The sequence below is a fragment of the Sturnira hondurensis genome, unplaced genomic scaffold (assembly GCF_014824575.4).
Source record: "Sturnira hondurensis isolate 20B ecotype Veracruz unplaced genomic scaffold, ASM1482457v3 Scaffold0005252, whole genome shotgun sequence".
Classification (NCBI taxonomy): domain Eukaryota; kingdom Metazoa; phylum Chordata; class Mammalia; order Chiroptera; family Phyllostomidae; genus Sturnira; species Sturnira hondurensis.
In genome coordinates this window covers 1,523,729-1,539,962 of record NW_028077883.1, presented here as the reverse complement: position 1 = coordinate 1,539,962, position 16,234 = coordinate 1,523,729, and the positions used below count along the sequence as shown (strand labels likewise).

General features: G+C 37.6%; 1 protein-coding gene across 2 annotated transcripts in view; it reads right to left on the bottom strand.

Moving 5' to 3' along the window:
• The window catches only part of THSD7A (thrombospondin type 1 domain containing 7A), a 375,672-nt gene that overhangs the window by 42,251 nt on the left and 317,187 nt on the right, over positions 1–16,234 (bottom strand). For both annotated transcript variants that reach the window (XM_037046384.1, XM_037046382.1), the window contains exons 12-13: positions 14,821–15,015; positions 13,072–13,335 (exon numbers count right to left, since the gene is read on the bottom strand). In XM_037046384.1, the coding sequence (XP_036902279.1) occupies positions 13,072–13,335; positions 14,821–15,015 (459 nt within the window). The remainder of the gene's footprint in view (positions 1–13,071; positions 13,336–14,820; positions 15,016–16,234) is intronic.

Genomic DNA, 16,234 nt, shown 5'->3' with positions numbered 1-16,234 from the left:
TAGAATCCTTGTACTTCTTTTGTTAAATTTATTTCTAAGTATTTTATTCTTTTTACTCTAGGTAGAAAGAGCCAGCAAACATTGATTTTTTTTTTTAGTATAGCAAAATAAAACCAATATGACAAATTTAATATAAGCTGTGCCCAAAGTGCCCTGGATTGGGATGGTGTTAAGAAGCTAGCCAATTTATTATGCAGTATTTCCTAGCACTACCTTGCCGTAAGTTACCTGGAATGCATGCTAAAAATACAGAGAGTATGCATATAATAACACCTAATTGTAAATGAAGCATAAAAGAAAAAGCTTTTTTCCTAAAAGATGAGATGACAAATTTGGTATGAAGAGCAGGATGCAGTAACAGAGTTTTCCAGACAGAATTAATACCGTGCCAGATGGGTGCTAGACTTATCTGGATGATCATTTTGTAAGTTACATAAATGTCCAAGTCACTAAACCTGAAACTATTATAATGCAGTTTGCCAACTGTAGTGTTAAAAGTAGGAATAAATATCAGATAGCCTTCAAGAAGGCAGATGCGCTGCTTGAGGTTTTGTCAGCTGTGAAACACTGACGACCAAAAGAAGATGTGAATGTCAAGTTTTGAAGGCACTTCTGAAGTTCAAGATGGTTTTTGGAGTATCAATGATGCAAAAAATGTCCAATGAAGAACTGAAGGAGAACTTTACAATAATGTTTACCAGAATTTTGAAAAGCATAACAATCTTCAAGGAGCTTGTAGTGGTCTACTTAAATCTTATGCTTTGACTTTAATTATGGCTTGAGGTGAGAGAACAGAAGCTCACCTCACCGTCTTGAGCCAAAGTATCTCTCAAATTCCATTCCCCTTTTCCTACAGCACAGCCAATAAGTGAGTTTATCTAAAATAGCATGAGATGTTTCAAAATGTAATTCCTGATATGGGGCCAGTAATAATTTTTTAATATAATAGTTTTGTGTTGCATAGTAATAGCTTAAGAAATAAATAGACTCAAACTGCAAAATGTTTAAAGTTATAGCAAATCAATGCTATCCCATCACCAAAGTGTTTAATGTTCGTAAAAGTCCAATAATATTTTTTAAACCCCAATTAATTCTAAATATTATTAATAGCTTTGGTAAAAAGACACTTGTATTTCAAAGGTAATGCTATCAAAATATTTCTAGAAGAGCTGTATCTTCCCACCTTGTTAAATTTCAAAATGACTGTAAAAGTAAACCTCTGACCTTTTGTTATTTAGTAATTATAGTGGGAAGTAGAAACACATAATCATTCATGTCACTACTTCACAGAGTAACAGATAAAATGGAAATTCTTTCCATTTTATCTGTTGAAGTATTAGGACATTAGTGGGATTAACATGCGTGACTTCAGTCTGATTCACACTGTATTATCAAGTAGTAACACTTAACACTTTTATGTATAATCTCCCAATAGGGTATTCAAGATGACCTCTCAAATAAAATTCAGCCTATTAAATTGTTAAAAGATACATTCAGGCACCAAGACAAAACTGCCACGGAATATAATGCTTAGCATTCCATTTTTATTTTCCAGTATGTAACAACATTCAATAATTGCCTGTCATGTTTACCTAGCACAATTAAAATTCTTAATTCTAGTAGCGAACTGCTACATAAGCATTTCCCTGCCTTCTTCACTAAGATCATTTTTGAAGGCAATTAACACCAAACAATCGTGGGGGATGGAAAGACAGAAAAATCTGATGTGTCTTAAGGCTAAACGAACTGCTGCCGTCTTGTAACAATTCATAGCTCCGGAGGAATGCTGAAATAAAATAAATGGCTTCACAATTAGGGTATTAAAACTTTTAGCAGTTCAGCACTGAATCTGATACATGGAAAAATCAAACTCCTGATTTCTGATCCTTTTTTTGGGGATCCCATGACTGCTCTTTCAGTTTGAAATGGGCACAAATCACTAGCAATCTTAAAAGGCAAGCAGAAGACATGTTGCCTTTGAGATACATCCAGTCACCTCAAACATTTGAATTATGGATGCGTGGATAAAGTGTCCCTCAACAGCCTTCACAATGACTACATTGTGGTGTTGAAAGGTGCACTGTTGATAGATTAAAGAATTTATTTTGAAAACACATGGAAAACATTGGTTGGTTCTGATTTACAGCTGTGTGAATGAGCAATGCTGGCTCTCCATGGGAAACATCTGCAGTAATTTCCAAAGGGACCTCAAAAAAATCTCTCCTATTGATATGTATTATATGCTTATTATTGCAATCAGGAATGAGAAAATCTAGCTGTAACCTTATCTATAGTTGTCCTCATGGGTTTCAAAGTATTTTTTAAAATTAAAGTATTTCCAAATGCATAGCATATTCTTTTGTAATTACATATTAAAAACTGGTAACAAGATAACCCAGGGAAACCAAACAACTGTGTATGTATCCAAACTCCTATAACTGAATGTTCTACCCAATCTTATATATTCCATGTATCAAAAGGATTGAATCAACACCAGACAATTAAAATTTTCATAGAGAGGTGTCCAGGTAAGTTGACTACAATGCAATGTTATTTTAATTTTATTTACATTAATTTGTTTTATATACATATCTCTGCATTCTGCTAAGGACGTAAAGATTCTCTCAGGAAATTTCAACATCAGTGTTAATGGCTGTGGGGTTTTGTTGACATTGTTATTCCAATACCAGGCGCTTACCCAATGATAAGACCCATTCAGATTCACAGACACATCTATGTATAAGTTCATTATCAAGGCCATTTCTTATAGGATACTCTAAATCTTTCTGTTGTATAATAAAGAATTTGGCTGGTCTTTGACCCTGATTACTGGGAGACTGCCTCCAGACCCTGAAATTTCTAGAGTTATAAAGAGTATCTTTGCTATTCACTGTAGGTCCCTTGGACTACACATGAGTTTACACTAAAAAGATGTGTAGTGGAGGTGTTTGGTCACTTTCAAAGACCAGTCTGGAGTTAAGAGGGTTGGGGCTTTAAGCCACCTGATAGCTGAAAAACCTCTGTGGAGAGAAGATAGAGTTAAACCACGTGGTCAGTGATTCAGTTAATCGTGCCTATGTGATGAAACCCCAGTAACACCTCCGGACGCCCAAGTGCAGGTGAGTTTCCTAGTTGATGACCCACATTGATGCAGAGAGAGTGGTGCCTCCTGGGTCTGTGCAAGAGAACAAGGATGCCCTGTTTTGGGGACCTTGCTAGACCTTGCCTCTGTGTCTCTTATTTGGGCTGCTTCTGATTGTAATTGTAAGTATGGTTCTTTTCTGAGTTCTCTGAGTCATTCCAGTACATTTGTGAACCTGATGGGGTAGTGGGAACCCTCAAATATGTAACCAGCTTGTCAGTGATAGGTTCAACCTGGGGACCCCCAAACCTGCTGCTGATGTCTAAAGTGAGAACAGTCATGTGGAGAACTGAGTTTGTGATGTTTGGCCTGACTCTAGGTAGTTCGTGCTGGAATCGCAATCTACTTTCTGACATACTTTTTATTTAAAAAGGAAATAAATAAACTTGTTTATGTAAGAACCTGTGTCCATAGTTTACTTATTCAACCAAAACAAAAACCTTGGGAATAATTACATGCCTATGTTATTCACTGACTTTCTCCCCAAATTTAACATTTATCATTTTAAGTAATATTGTATTAAAAATCAGATCAGTTTTTAAAAACTCACCTTGGGAATAGGGTTTTGTCAGCCACACAAATACATGAGATGGGGTCTTCAGATTACGAAGATGAAGTAATGGGAAATAAATCAACTTTGACACTACTTAGAGTAATTTATTTTTAACTTCTAATGCAAGGCTCTGTTTTTTTAATCAATGAAAATCATATATTGCCATAGAAGTATTTCCAAAGGTTAATATTTAAACACTATTTTAAATATCACGTTGGGCTGTAATCAGTATGAAACATAAACTTTACAAAAAAACACACTCTGTGGTGAAGTGAGTTAGACAGTTATTGCATTAAACTGGGTTACACAGGTCTCTTTACCCTGGGCTCTCTTTTTTGCTAATGTGAAGTGAGTGTCTAGGAAGATGACTCAGGCCCTGCATTCCTGCACTTGATGGCTCTTCCTTTTAGCACCTCACAGAGCAAGTGAGAAATAGATCATCCATAAAGGTTGGAATTACAATTTGTTAAAACTGGACTCATGTTTTCAGATGTACAGAGTTTTAGTATTTTTAAAGTGGGCCTTCTTATGTCCATTTCCAAACATGAAAAAAAAATTCAAATGCAGATAAACAAATTAAAAACAAACCTCCCCAAACTTAAGGAAGTTTCTTCTTAAATTATTTTATGCTTTAAAGTTTTAAAGATTTAAAGGTCGAAAGTTACGGTAAAGGGGGGGGGAACTATTATGTGAATAAACTTACGTTTTGTTTTGTTTTTTTAAATGGCTAAAGAGACCATAAGAAGAGTCCATTATTTTTAATGGAAGCTAACAACATTTCTTCTAAGGGCTAAATAGACCTTCAATGCAATTATGAAGAAATGGGCAAAACATGGAGTGTATACAAGTACAGAGTTTTTTCTTTAAAATTTAAAGTTAAAATCCCCACACATTTGTTGGTGTGTTCTCAGGTTATTTTTTCAACCCATAGATCTGGCTTATGTCTGATATATTATGACTCCTTCATGCATTTATAAAAACAAATCCCTGTGTGTAAGCCATGGTCACTATATGACCATCATAATGATGCTTTGAAGTAGAAAAATACCTGCATATTAGGAATGAGATTAAACTCAACTAATGGAATATAGAGCTTAAAAAATGTCTTGGATTTGCAGGGCTTTACTAATGTATGGGAATAATGTAGATTCACACAGGTCATTTACCATCTTTATGAATTATGAAAACTTACAATACAACATAAATAATGAACAACTCTGGGGATGTCATTAAAATTACCACAGATATTGGGAAGATTACACTTTAATTATTTCACTGAAGTTAGTGTTGTCACTTCTGCAAGGCATTAAGGAGAAGAGGAGGTCAGAGGCCAATGGAAAGGATACAGGGTAAAATAAAGTAGCAGAATTGTTGACAAAGCTATGGGGTCCATACACACCTTTCTCACCATCTGTGAGAAAGGACTGGCCAGGGTCCTCCCCCGATGCTGCCCCACCCTGGCCAGAAGGAATGTGTACAGTTTTAGGAATGGATTGTAACTTTCTCCTTATCTCCTTTTGGGAGTGGTTTCTTGTTCTGTGACTGCTTCTTGACCTTTTTCTTCTGCATGTGCACACAGATATAATGTAGTTCCAGGCCATGTGTAGCTTGGACCCATGTGAAATCTGGACCCTTGCTGCTTTTGTCTGGGACCCCTTTTAAGGAGCCTCAGACTGGAAGAGGTGTGGTCTGGCTTGAGCTGACCTGCCTCAAGCATGGGTGTGCTCCCCTGTAACGTGAGTAATAAACGGCACCTTGGCTACTCCAACAGGTGGGGTTTTTTGGACTGTCACAAACACCTGAGCAGCTCCTTGCTTTGGGGCTCCTGTGCTACAGAAGCAAAGATCAATTTTTCCTTTATTGTTGTACAAAATGAATTGGTTTTGGCAGTTAAATTTATATTTAGCAGAACACTTTCTGCTTAAAAAGCTGCAAAGAAAGCTGCAAAGAAAGCTGCAAAGAAAGTCCAGTAAGTGTATGGGATACACTGGCTGGAGGGTTTGACAGCCTGGCTGGAGGGTTTCTGTGGAGCTCAGTTTGAAACCTATGGTAATTGAGTAATAGGGAGCTGAGGTCTTTGGGACATGGAACACACCAAACTAAATGCTCACACGAGATGGATTTCCACCACACCTGGCATGACGGGCAGCTGCAGGGAAGGTTCCCATGGAAGTCTCTCTCCTCACCCCAGTAGTAGTGCTCCTTCGGGGAGCCTGTCCGAGAATAATGCTGGTATCTGTACCTTATTTAAATTCAATGCTAGACAATGGGTGTTTTTTTTTTTTTGTACTCAAGTATCCAGAGTAATCCATTCCTTTTCCCCCTAGTTCTTTAAATGTGCAATTTATAGGTCCGGAGATGTTTGTCCCTCACCCCCTGCCTCTTTTACATTTGAAAGGAGAAAGATCTCCACTGTGAATGATAACTGCAAAAGCAGTGCTAACTGTACCTGGGCTATTAAATGAAAGATTGAAATTCTGACATGTATTAGACATTAAATAAACAGCATCAACTGAAAAAGCTTTTTAGAGACAGAGCACTCCATTTCAGCTTGTTTATAAGACTCTCTTTATAGCCTTTTCTGCCTGGTGTAATCGAATATACTTTTCCTCAAACACCAGCATCCACTATGATAAGGTGCAATTTCTCATTCCTTCTTGTTTTTAATTAACCTCCAATATTAAACTTTCATAAACCTCCATAGCATCCCATCACCAAAAGTAATACATTCCAGTTACATTATGGTTGAGTGACCATGTTACCGTTAGATCTGATCTCCCCATATTCATAATTATTTTATCAGTTGTACCCCAAGTTCTACCTAATGTCCTAAAAGTACATACTCTTGAACTAAAATCTATTTGTAAATGGTGTACTATGTGAATTTTTTTTTCAACTGGGCATTTGTACCATAGATACACCCAGGATATATTCCCTTTCTAAGTTTTGCTGATGGTTCTTTTTCTGTTCCCATAAATTCTACTAGAAAACAATTCCACACCTGTGGCCTGTGTACCACAGTCCTTAACTTACAAGGCAGTATCTGGTATTTGCAGTTTCTTGCAGTAGCCAGGGTGGTAATTTAAACATTATAATTTTGAAATAATCTGCATCATAAGCACAGGATGCCAGTGATAGAAAGAAATTACTTAGGCTATGAAACAATAATATTAGAAGCTATCCTATAAGGGACACTATAGTTATAATTTGAAAATACTTTATGAAAAGCCTTTTGTTTCATTTGTAAAGTGTGTAGAGCTTTTATTTAATTTTAATCAATGGTGCTGTAGTCCAAACCAACTAGGAAGCAAACCCTATGAGACAGGGCATGAGGCAGAACAGCTGCAATAGATAAAAGCTACAGAATCTGTCGGAAAGAGGGAAGACCACCCCCACCACCAGATTCATGGCTTAAAACTGGCAGACACCCAACGGTGGAATTATATGTTCATTATAATACATTAACATGCTAAATGACACACCCCTTACTTTCGGGGTGGAAAATGAAAAGCCCTATATAAGAAGACAAAATGGTTAATGGAGCAACTCGGAAATCTCCTCCCCTTTCCTGAGAAGATCCTAAATATCCCACCCCTTCACTGAGTACCCTACCCCTTGATTACATGAATCTATAATAAAGGAAGCAGATCCTGCTCAACCGGGGCTACTTGGTCCATGGAGTAGCCCATTGTCTTTCTCAGTGCTGCGCTGATAAAATCACTTTCACTTTAAACTCTGTGCTGACTCATACTTGAATTCTTTCCTGTGCGAAGCCAGAAACCTACAGTGGGTCACAGGCCTTTGGGTCCCCAGACCCCTGGAATGGCTGCATCATCTATAAGAACAATTTTGGGTGCCAACAAGTGTTTTTTGCAAAATACCAAACTTTAGTGGACACACACTGAATCCCACAGATGCTTCCCAAAGCAATTGCTAAAAGCCATTCATTAATGTCTGAACCATTCATTAAGGTTCTCGGTAATATCATTTATAAACACAGTGAGCAACGAGAGAAAACATGCCCAAGTCAATACAAATCACTGTATGTTAAAATTAATGTTAAAGAAAATTTAATCTTACAGTCTTAAGTCATTAGACAAGCTATTCTGAACTGTTCAAAGTGACTGCAGTTAGAAAACAAGCTGAAATGATTAGAGGGTATAATGTGACCTAAAAGTATTACAGTCTGCACACCAGTGTGATGTCCAGGTGGCAGTATGAAGTCCAGATGGTATTAGAGCCCTTGACCATGACTATGGAGTGCACCAAGTGAAATGTGCACTGCACTTTAATAAAACAGGGTATTCTGTTTACCAAACAGGCAGTAAATAAACCCAGAGCTCTCTTTCAGTTCTAGTCTGAACTGGAAAAGACTTCCCTCAGGGCAATCATTAAATTGCCAATATTCTCTCCACAGAAGGTCCCATAGACTCATTTTGTTTTCAAAATCATATCTAAGTAGGCATTCATCTTATGAAGACCTGCCCATACAAATTGCAAACATTTCCTAAGGGTCCCCACAGCTGGTCATCAAGTGAATCTTTCAAGGGAGGTGTTGATAGTTTTGCCCAAGGCAGCATCAGATTGAGGATCTATAGGAGGTGATCTCCACAGGTCTTTCCCTCCAAGGTTGCAGCTCATGATCTCTACCAAACCCTGGGCGTGTCTGCGTGATCCAATGAAGGAGACTTCAGATGGGTAAGAGAGGCCCTCCCCCTAGGAATCCTGTCTAAATGCAGATTCCGACTCAGCAGGTCTGCAACACAGGCTGACTTTCTGCATTTCCAAGGGTTTCCCTGGGGTGTTTACGTTGTTGGGCTGGGGACCATATTCTGAATAGCAAGGGTTTACATTCCAGTTGGCAAATGACAGCACAGGCTGGCAACCTCTTTTTGCAAATAAAATTTTATTAAAACACAGCCATGCTATTCACTCACATATTGTCAATAGCTGCTTTGATGCCATCATGGCAGAGTTGTGTGGTTGTGGCAGAGACATTTTGGACTGCAGAGCCTAAGGCACTTGCTATCTGGCCTTTTAAGAAAACATTTGGTGACAAGTTAACCTCATAGCTGATTCTTTAATTTCCTCATGGCCTCTCCCTGTTTGCAAGTAATGGGTAAGTAGCAACAGAGACGTACTACTTTTAGGTGGTAGGAAAGCTATGCATATCAAACAGCATGGGTTCAGGAAAAACAGTTGTAAGGTAACAGATACGTCTTTCCGCTTACTTGGTATTAACATCACAAATATAATTAAATTCAATTTTAGAATACTTATTGATAGGGCAGTACAGCATGACCTGCCAGTGAGAAAGCAAAGACTAATTTGCTGAGGGTGAAGACCGAAGAGAAGTGTCTGAAGTGAATTACACAGGTCACGGAGCTCCAGACTTGAACATTTGGCATTTTTACACTTTATCCAATTCAACTTCTAAGTATCCCATTTAAATAAATCAAATAGAAATGTTATTCGTTATTTTCTCAAGGAAAGATGAGTGGGAACAAACAGACTTAAATAAGCATCCCACGCTCTCAATTAACAACACAGGTTGGGAAACACAGGTTTGCACAGGTTGTGTAAACACAGGCTGGGGAAATGCAATTTGTCACGGTTACTAATATAAACCGAGAGGGTAAGCCCTTGTCCAAACTCAGTGTTGTACAAATCAGGCAATTGTGAATGAGCTTTAAGTGGCCGTCAGGAGACTTGCCAATGTTGATATTATGGGACTTATTCAGTGAAGTGGGTGTGTGACTATTAGTTTTTCTCCCATTACGTAGGTAATGAGAATCACAGACATTTGATAAGTAGCAGAAGATTTGTGGCACGTATAGCTCTTCTGCAAATCTTACTTGTTCTCAACGATCTGCTTGATTATTTCCCAGAAACCTGACACAGAAGGACAGTCTGGGAAAAAGGAAGTGTCTAAGCCTAATCGTGAATCAAATGCAACTCCAAAAATTCTCTCCAGCTCTTTACTCACTCATTTACCCTACAAATATTTACTGAGCACCCACTGTTCTAGGTACTCAGGCTACATCGGTGAATAAAATACTCTCATCAATCTATATTCATGTCCGGGAGATAAAACATAAATCAGAAACACAAAAAGTAACTTATGTGATATGTTACAGAGTGACATATACTTTAGAAATACAAGGTGAAGAGCAGGAAAAGGGCTTGGGGACAGTGGGTAGGGTTGAGGGGACAGCATGTACCTTGCATGAGCTAGGTTACCTCTAAGATTCTCTAAAGTGTCAAGGTTAAATGATACAATAAAAAGAAGTTTCAGGAATTCTACCTCTTGTTCTGTGAAATTTTAAGTGATTAAGAAGTACCTAATTGAGCGCAGGCCTGCGAACCACAAGATTGCGGTTCGATTCCCAGTCAGGGCACATGCCTGGGCTGCAGGCCAGTTCCCAGCAGGGGACTCACGAGAGGCAACCATACATTGATATTTCTCTCCTTCCCTTCCCCTCTAAAAGATAAATAAATAAATCTAAAAAAAAGATAAAAATAAAAAATAAGTAAATAAAAAAATAGAAAAAATAAAAGAAGTACCTAGTACTACGTGGTTAGGCATTTAATAACTTTCTAGTAAATCAATGAATTAAAACCTTAAAGGATTCTAGAAATGTGTGATTTAGTTTCTGAGTGATTTAAAATCTGTTGCTATAGTGACACTACAAAACTTTCATACTAAAGGAAATGCATATAATATGTATTATATTTTTAGAATAAATGCCAAAATATATTTTTATATCAACATTTGTGCAGAAACTATATTTAATACCTGCATAAAGATGAATGAATATGTGGTTCCCACGTTATACTTTCAGACCTGATTTTTGGAGTATGGGCATCACTTTTCAATATACAGAGTCTATTATTATGAGGAATTCCAGGCATAATAGAATTGTGCCTGAAGTTAAGACATTAAAAAAATAGTGACTACATGGGAAATGGCCTAAATAGTATAATTAAACTGGTGAAAGTCAAGTTGTTTTGTCAGTAAAATAAATGGTAATATGATCCGCAGATGGTCAATGCACATTAAGTAGAAATGCCCTCAGACCCTTACAGAAGAGGCAAGCAGTGTCTCTGTGCTACACACATGGGGGTCAGTTTCATATTTAACCTGAAAGTAGGAAGAGACTTTTTCTTGAAAGCAACTTACAAATGGCATTTCTACCGTCCCTCTGAACAGCTGACTTGACTGAGAGGAGGCATTGGACATAGAAACTGCAAATTAGTGCGTGCCTGGGACAGAGGGCCAAAGTTATAGCAGTTCATGGACACCATCAGAACTAACAGAACATATTTAAAAAGTAATAATTTCCAAAGGAATTTGGCAATAGAAATTCCATTTCCTCAGACTTTTCTCTGAGTAAATACATTAGTAAACACTAAAATATTCCAGTGGACATCTATTATAGGTCAGATTTAATAAAGAAGGAATAATGTTGGACAGACACAAAGAACCAATTTGGAACATTTCACTTAGGAAGGATCTTAGACCCTTTCACAATCCTCATGAAGATCAGTGCTATCAGGTACCCATCGTTTTTTAACATGCACTTTTCTTCCAGAATACAGTATTGCTTTCTTCATGCTTTGAATTGACAACACTAAGCTAGGAACTCTACTGCCTTTGCCCACTTTTAATTATTTTTGCCCTTTTACTTTTTTTTATCTGCTCGAACATTTTTGCAACAGTCACAGGATATTTTAAAATTTTTTTCTAAAATTAAGACTGACTGTTAAGTGGCTTACAGAGGCACTCCTGCATCTCATTAACAGATCAGGGAAAAAGCGAGAATATATGAGGATCATTCTGAAAGCTCACTGGTTATGTGAAAAACATGATTATCTTGGTGATTTACTATGCATAACAATTTCAAGTGTGAGCAAACACCTACCTGCTACATTCCAGGAGAAACACATTTTTGAAGTAATCCTCAATTTTATATTTTAATGACTAATTACAATCTTATATATTATCATATCATCTCAAAATGAGAAGTGCATTTGCATTTTTCCTACTATCTAATTTATAGCACCTTTGTTATTTGATATAGAGAATAAAATACTGTTACTCTTAGGGATACATTTCAAAGTGTGCCTATTATAAGCAATAAACTCTATTTCTTTTATAGTTATTCTAAATATATGGAATAATCTTAAATTTCACAATGCACATATATTAAACTGAAAAATACTTATATCTAAAGCTTTAATATCATGGAGACTTTGGGACTCATATCACTCTACTTCGATAAAACAGGAACTATGAGGTAGTGTTAATAAAAAGACAAGGTTTTGGAAAACTTCCTTGTAAGAATGTGTACAAGAGATTCCAATCAATGTGTCACTCTGATACCCGCATGGTTTTTAAGTGTGAGATGGTCCTATGAGTTCATAATGTTTTCTGAACCATAGAACAAAACTAGAGGAGCACCATTCCAACAGAATTTATTTCAGCAAGACTGGAAGTTACCTGCCATGGAACTCCCCCTCCTAGGAACTGAACCCGACTTCCTTAGGTCGCCCCCATGAAGAAGGTAGGAGGATCATTGTTCAGTATTTACAAATACACAACCTGTATGATTCAGGCTGACCCACGGTAAACTGTTCTCATTCCATTATAAAGAGACGCTTGTATTAAAATAAAAGAGTAATGGAGAAACAATGTGGAAGGCTGACCATATTAAGATTTAGAACTGAAGAGTTCACTTATATGCTGGCCAAAGATGGCCACTCTTTACAAACTTTTGGCAACTAAATTATTGTCATAGTTTTTCAGCTATTTATTTATTTAGTATTAGAGGTAAAAAAATGTGCAAGGTTTCTCAAGAGTATTTTTTCCCCAATCTCAACTCAATGAGCAATAAACAGATATTTGTGAGTTCTCACCAGTTATGGCTTTTAATCTTCTCTGACACCTGATAACATTTTAGGTACATCGCACATCTTGTCAGTTTGGTTATTAAAAGTTTGTCTGGTTTAAAACTTGATTCCCAAATTAAGTTTAATTGAAATCTCCTCCCTCTCTTTCTGTACAGAGACCTGTTGGGGATGGCTGGGTCTATTCAACCGACTCTCAAGCCCAAGGGAGGCTCTGGCGCCGTTCTGCCTACCGGTAAGGCTTCTTTGCTACCAACTCTGGGACTCAGTGGCCAACTCCTGGATGAGACAAGTGCCACCAAATGTCCTGCTATATATAAACACTATGTGTACAGGGTGGTGCCCCATAACATTCAGTTTTGAAAACGTAATAATGTAAACCTTCATTTCCCTCCATTCCCGTACACGTGCATGTTACCTCCACCTCCCCAAGCAGCGAATGTGTAAGAGCGAAGAAAAACTGGATTACCGTGGCTGTTACATCTGGACGTTTCCACGAGCCTGCCATTTTGATCGTAGCATGCCATTGCTTGGTAACGATAGCCTTGCCCACACTCCTTGATGTCTCCTTGTACTTTCACTCCCAGCAGCACTTCAGCTTTCCCCTCTGGTAAGATGCAGTCCGACCAGTTCCCCACGGGCTGTGCATTATACTTGTCACAGGGACAGTACTGAGTTTCAATCAGAGGGTACACGTGAGAATTTTTACATTTTTCCTTCTTTTTACTTTTTCCTGTGGAGAAATTTAAGTCGGAAAATATCATTATTAATTTCAAGCCCTCCCTAAGCTTTCTCCTTTCCTAAACTACCTTTCTCCATTGTAGCCACAGTCTACCGCGGCCTGTGAATAAATGCTATTTTCTCACCCATGGTGCTTTTTATCGAGGCTTTTGTTAGTGTCAGGTGAAAAATTCTGCACAGTGAGAACTTTTTCCTCCTTTAAAAATAGCTCATTATATTGGGCACTATTGTGGTGATTTTTAAATTTTTTTAAATGATTAAAATCCTCTCAGAAGATCATGTGTTTTCAGTGACTGGGAAGTTGGAGGTGCCTGCGTACATCTCTACTTTACGACACGAAACGGAGAGAGTTGCTGCCCTGAGCTGTGTAGTATTTTTGTGACTTCCAAATAGATGATATAACTATATAGGATTTCAATCCAGAAAATAAGATTTTTATATTTATATTTTTGATTATGATTTTGCACTTTTCAGAATTTCTGAAGAGTAGTCATTTTGACATAGTTGGTGACTAATATAGGAAATATTAATAATATTCAAAATGAAAATATTTAATATCAGCCTAAAATATTAGAAGGGATTTGTACATAAACATAAACAAATTTTCTGTTAAAATAAAACCCTGACATATAACAGTAACATATGCTTAAAATTATGTATCATTATTTTAATTAAATCATTTATATTTATATTTACTATGTATTGTCATATATCACAGACTCTTTCATTACACTGTCCATCATTACTTATGTATGTTTTACATATATTTATCTGTAACTTTCATAAGCCAAGGCATATAGTTTTCATTATGACAAGTGGCTTATTTTATAACTTTTAAATTCTGAGGAGTCTGCTAGCACCAATATTTTAAAGTGGTTTTTTTTTTGCCAACGGAGGATATTTTTGAATGCCCTGGGGTTTTAGTTCAGTATGATGGCTCCTGTTCTTGCTCATTACATCACTGCTTTTTTTGTCACTGTGACTGCCTTTTAAAATGGAGTTTTCAGATACAGAATTAATGCCATAGTCTTCTTCCCGGGAGTAAAAGGTGAGTGAGGCTGCGACAGTGAGAGTGGGTTAGGAAAATAAAGTGGCAACCTTTCCTCTTGCTCCCAAAAACTTCGCCTAAGCGAAGTTTAGGTCTGCAGGCAATCCACCAAGAGTACACACTTAAACAAAAGATAACCTTCCAAGCATTGTATAGGAAGACAGCATTTGATTTTCAAGGTTACTTTTGCTTCGTACCAAAGTTACACAATGTGTCTGCCCTGCCAACTTACATTAAAACACACATTTGAATCCATTGACTTATTGTTGGTATACTTATATATAGACAATATATGTATATATACATATATATAAGTATACCAACAATAAGGCAGACCCATGTATTTTCCACATACAGTGTCAGAACTCTCTTGGTCTGACTTTTTTCTGTTTTTCTATCTCGACAGGCATTCCAATGAATTATTCTTACCAACAATAGTGCGCTTTCTGGTCCTAACCGCACCACAGTCTCCATTGCATGAAGAAAACTTGGACCAGCTGGTGAACTGACAGTCATCTTGGCAGGGGACCTGGCAGGCCTGGGTGAGGGCTGGCACGGGGCCGGCATACCGGAGGCATTCCTGGATGCCAGCCTGTCCTCCATCTTGCCGTCGACAGGAGATGGCTAAAGGAAAAGCACAGAGCTGCTGAGAGCAAGTCTGAATGTCGGTAATTACTCTACAATTTAGGAATTAACATTTTCTTAAGCGGTCAGAGGGATCCTTTTTTAATTCTTTATTTTCAGCAGAAAACTAGCAGGAGTGTTTCTAATGATCACAGGCGTCATTAAATTGAGGGCGCAGATTTTTTAAAAAAATCACAGATAACCCCAGTGGTTTTTATGACACCAGAAAGCACACACACTTGGCATTTAGCCATTTTTATTACATGCTATTAAGAATTTCGAATCACATGTGGAGTATATTTAGAAATGAATTATTTAGGAGACAAATGAATAATACATGGGTGGTGATAATAGTTTATGTTGAACACAGGCTATTCCTAGAGGTGTGGGGAGACACTGAACACCTCTAACAACAGTTTCCACATCACTGGCCCCTGTGGGGTTCCTGCCCAGAAAGGTCTCATTGGCGGTGAGTTCGCTGGAAGGTTTGGGTGGGAAGAGGATGCTTACAGAGTTTGTCTTGAAGCTGCACTTCCACACTTTTAACTTTTTACTTTATTTTTTACACTGGAAGTTTGTTGGGATGGCTCTCAAGTGATTAATGAGAGGGGGCAGTGTCAAAGCCCCCCACTCCCTCTGGCTAAAACTTCTTCACATGTACAAATATCAACCAAAAATTAAAAAACAAAGACTTTCAGCAACCTTAACCTATCATATTTTAATCCGTATCTCCACAACTACATATGGATGCTTAAAATCATAAGTAATTTTCATTCATAGATATTATTGACTGCTTTACTGATTTCTACAAACTATGTCATAGTCTCATTACTTATTCAACATAGATGTACAATTGCTTTAAAGTAAACAGGACTTAAAAAGAGCAGGTGACGTTTAAAATCCTCTCTCCCTCTGCCATCTCCGCTGTTGGTTTTAAAATCATTCATTCATTTATTGAGGAAGCAGATGAAACATTTATACTTTGGTCCTAAAGTTAAGTCTTTATTGAACTAGCTTCAATGACCTTAGTCAGACTGGTTTACATGGTCCATTCAGGTTTATGGTCTAAGGTGAGATGGCTGATCTCTGCCCTGCTCAGGATTCTGTCATGATGAAGCTAAGGCGAAGGGCCCTGGCATTTTGATCCCGAATTACAGTGAGGACACAGTAACCTGACATTGTCCAACCTCAGGTTAGACAACACTCTCCGAATCTGGAT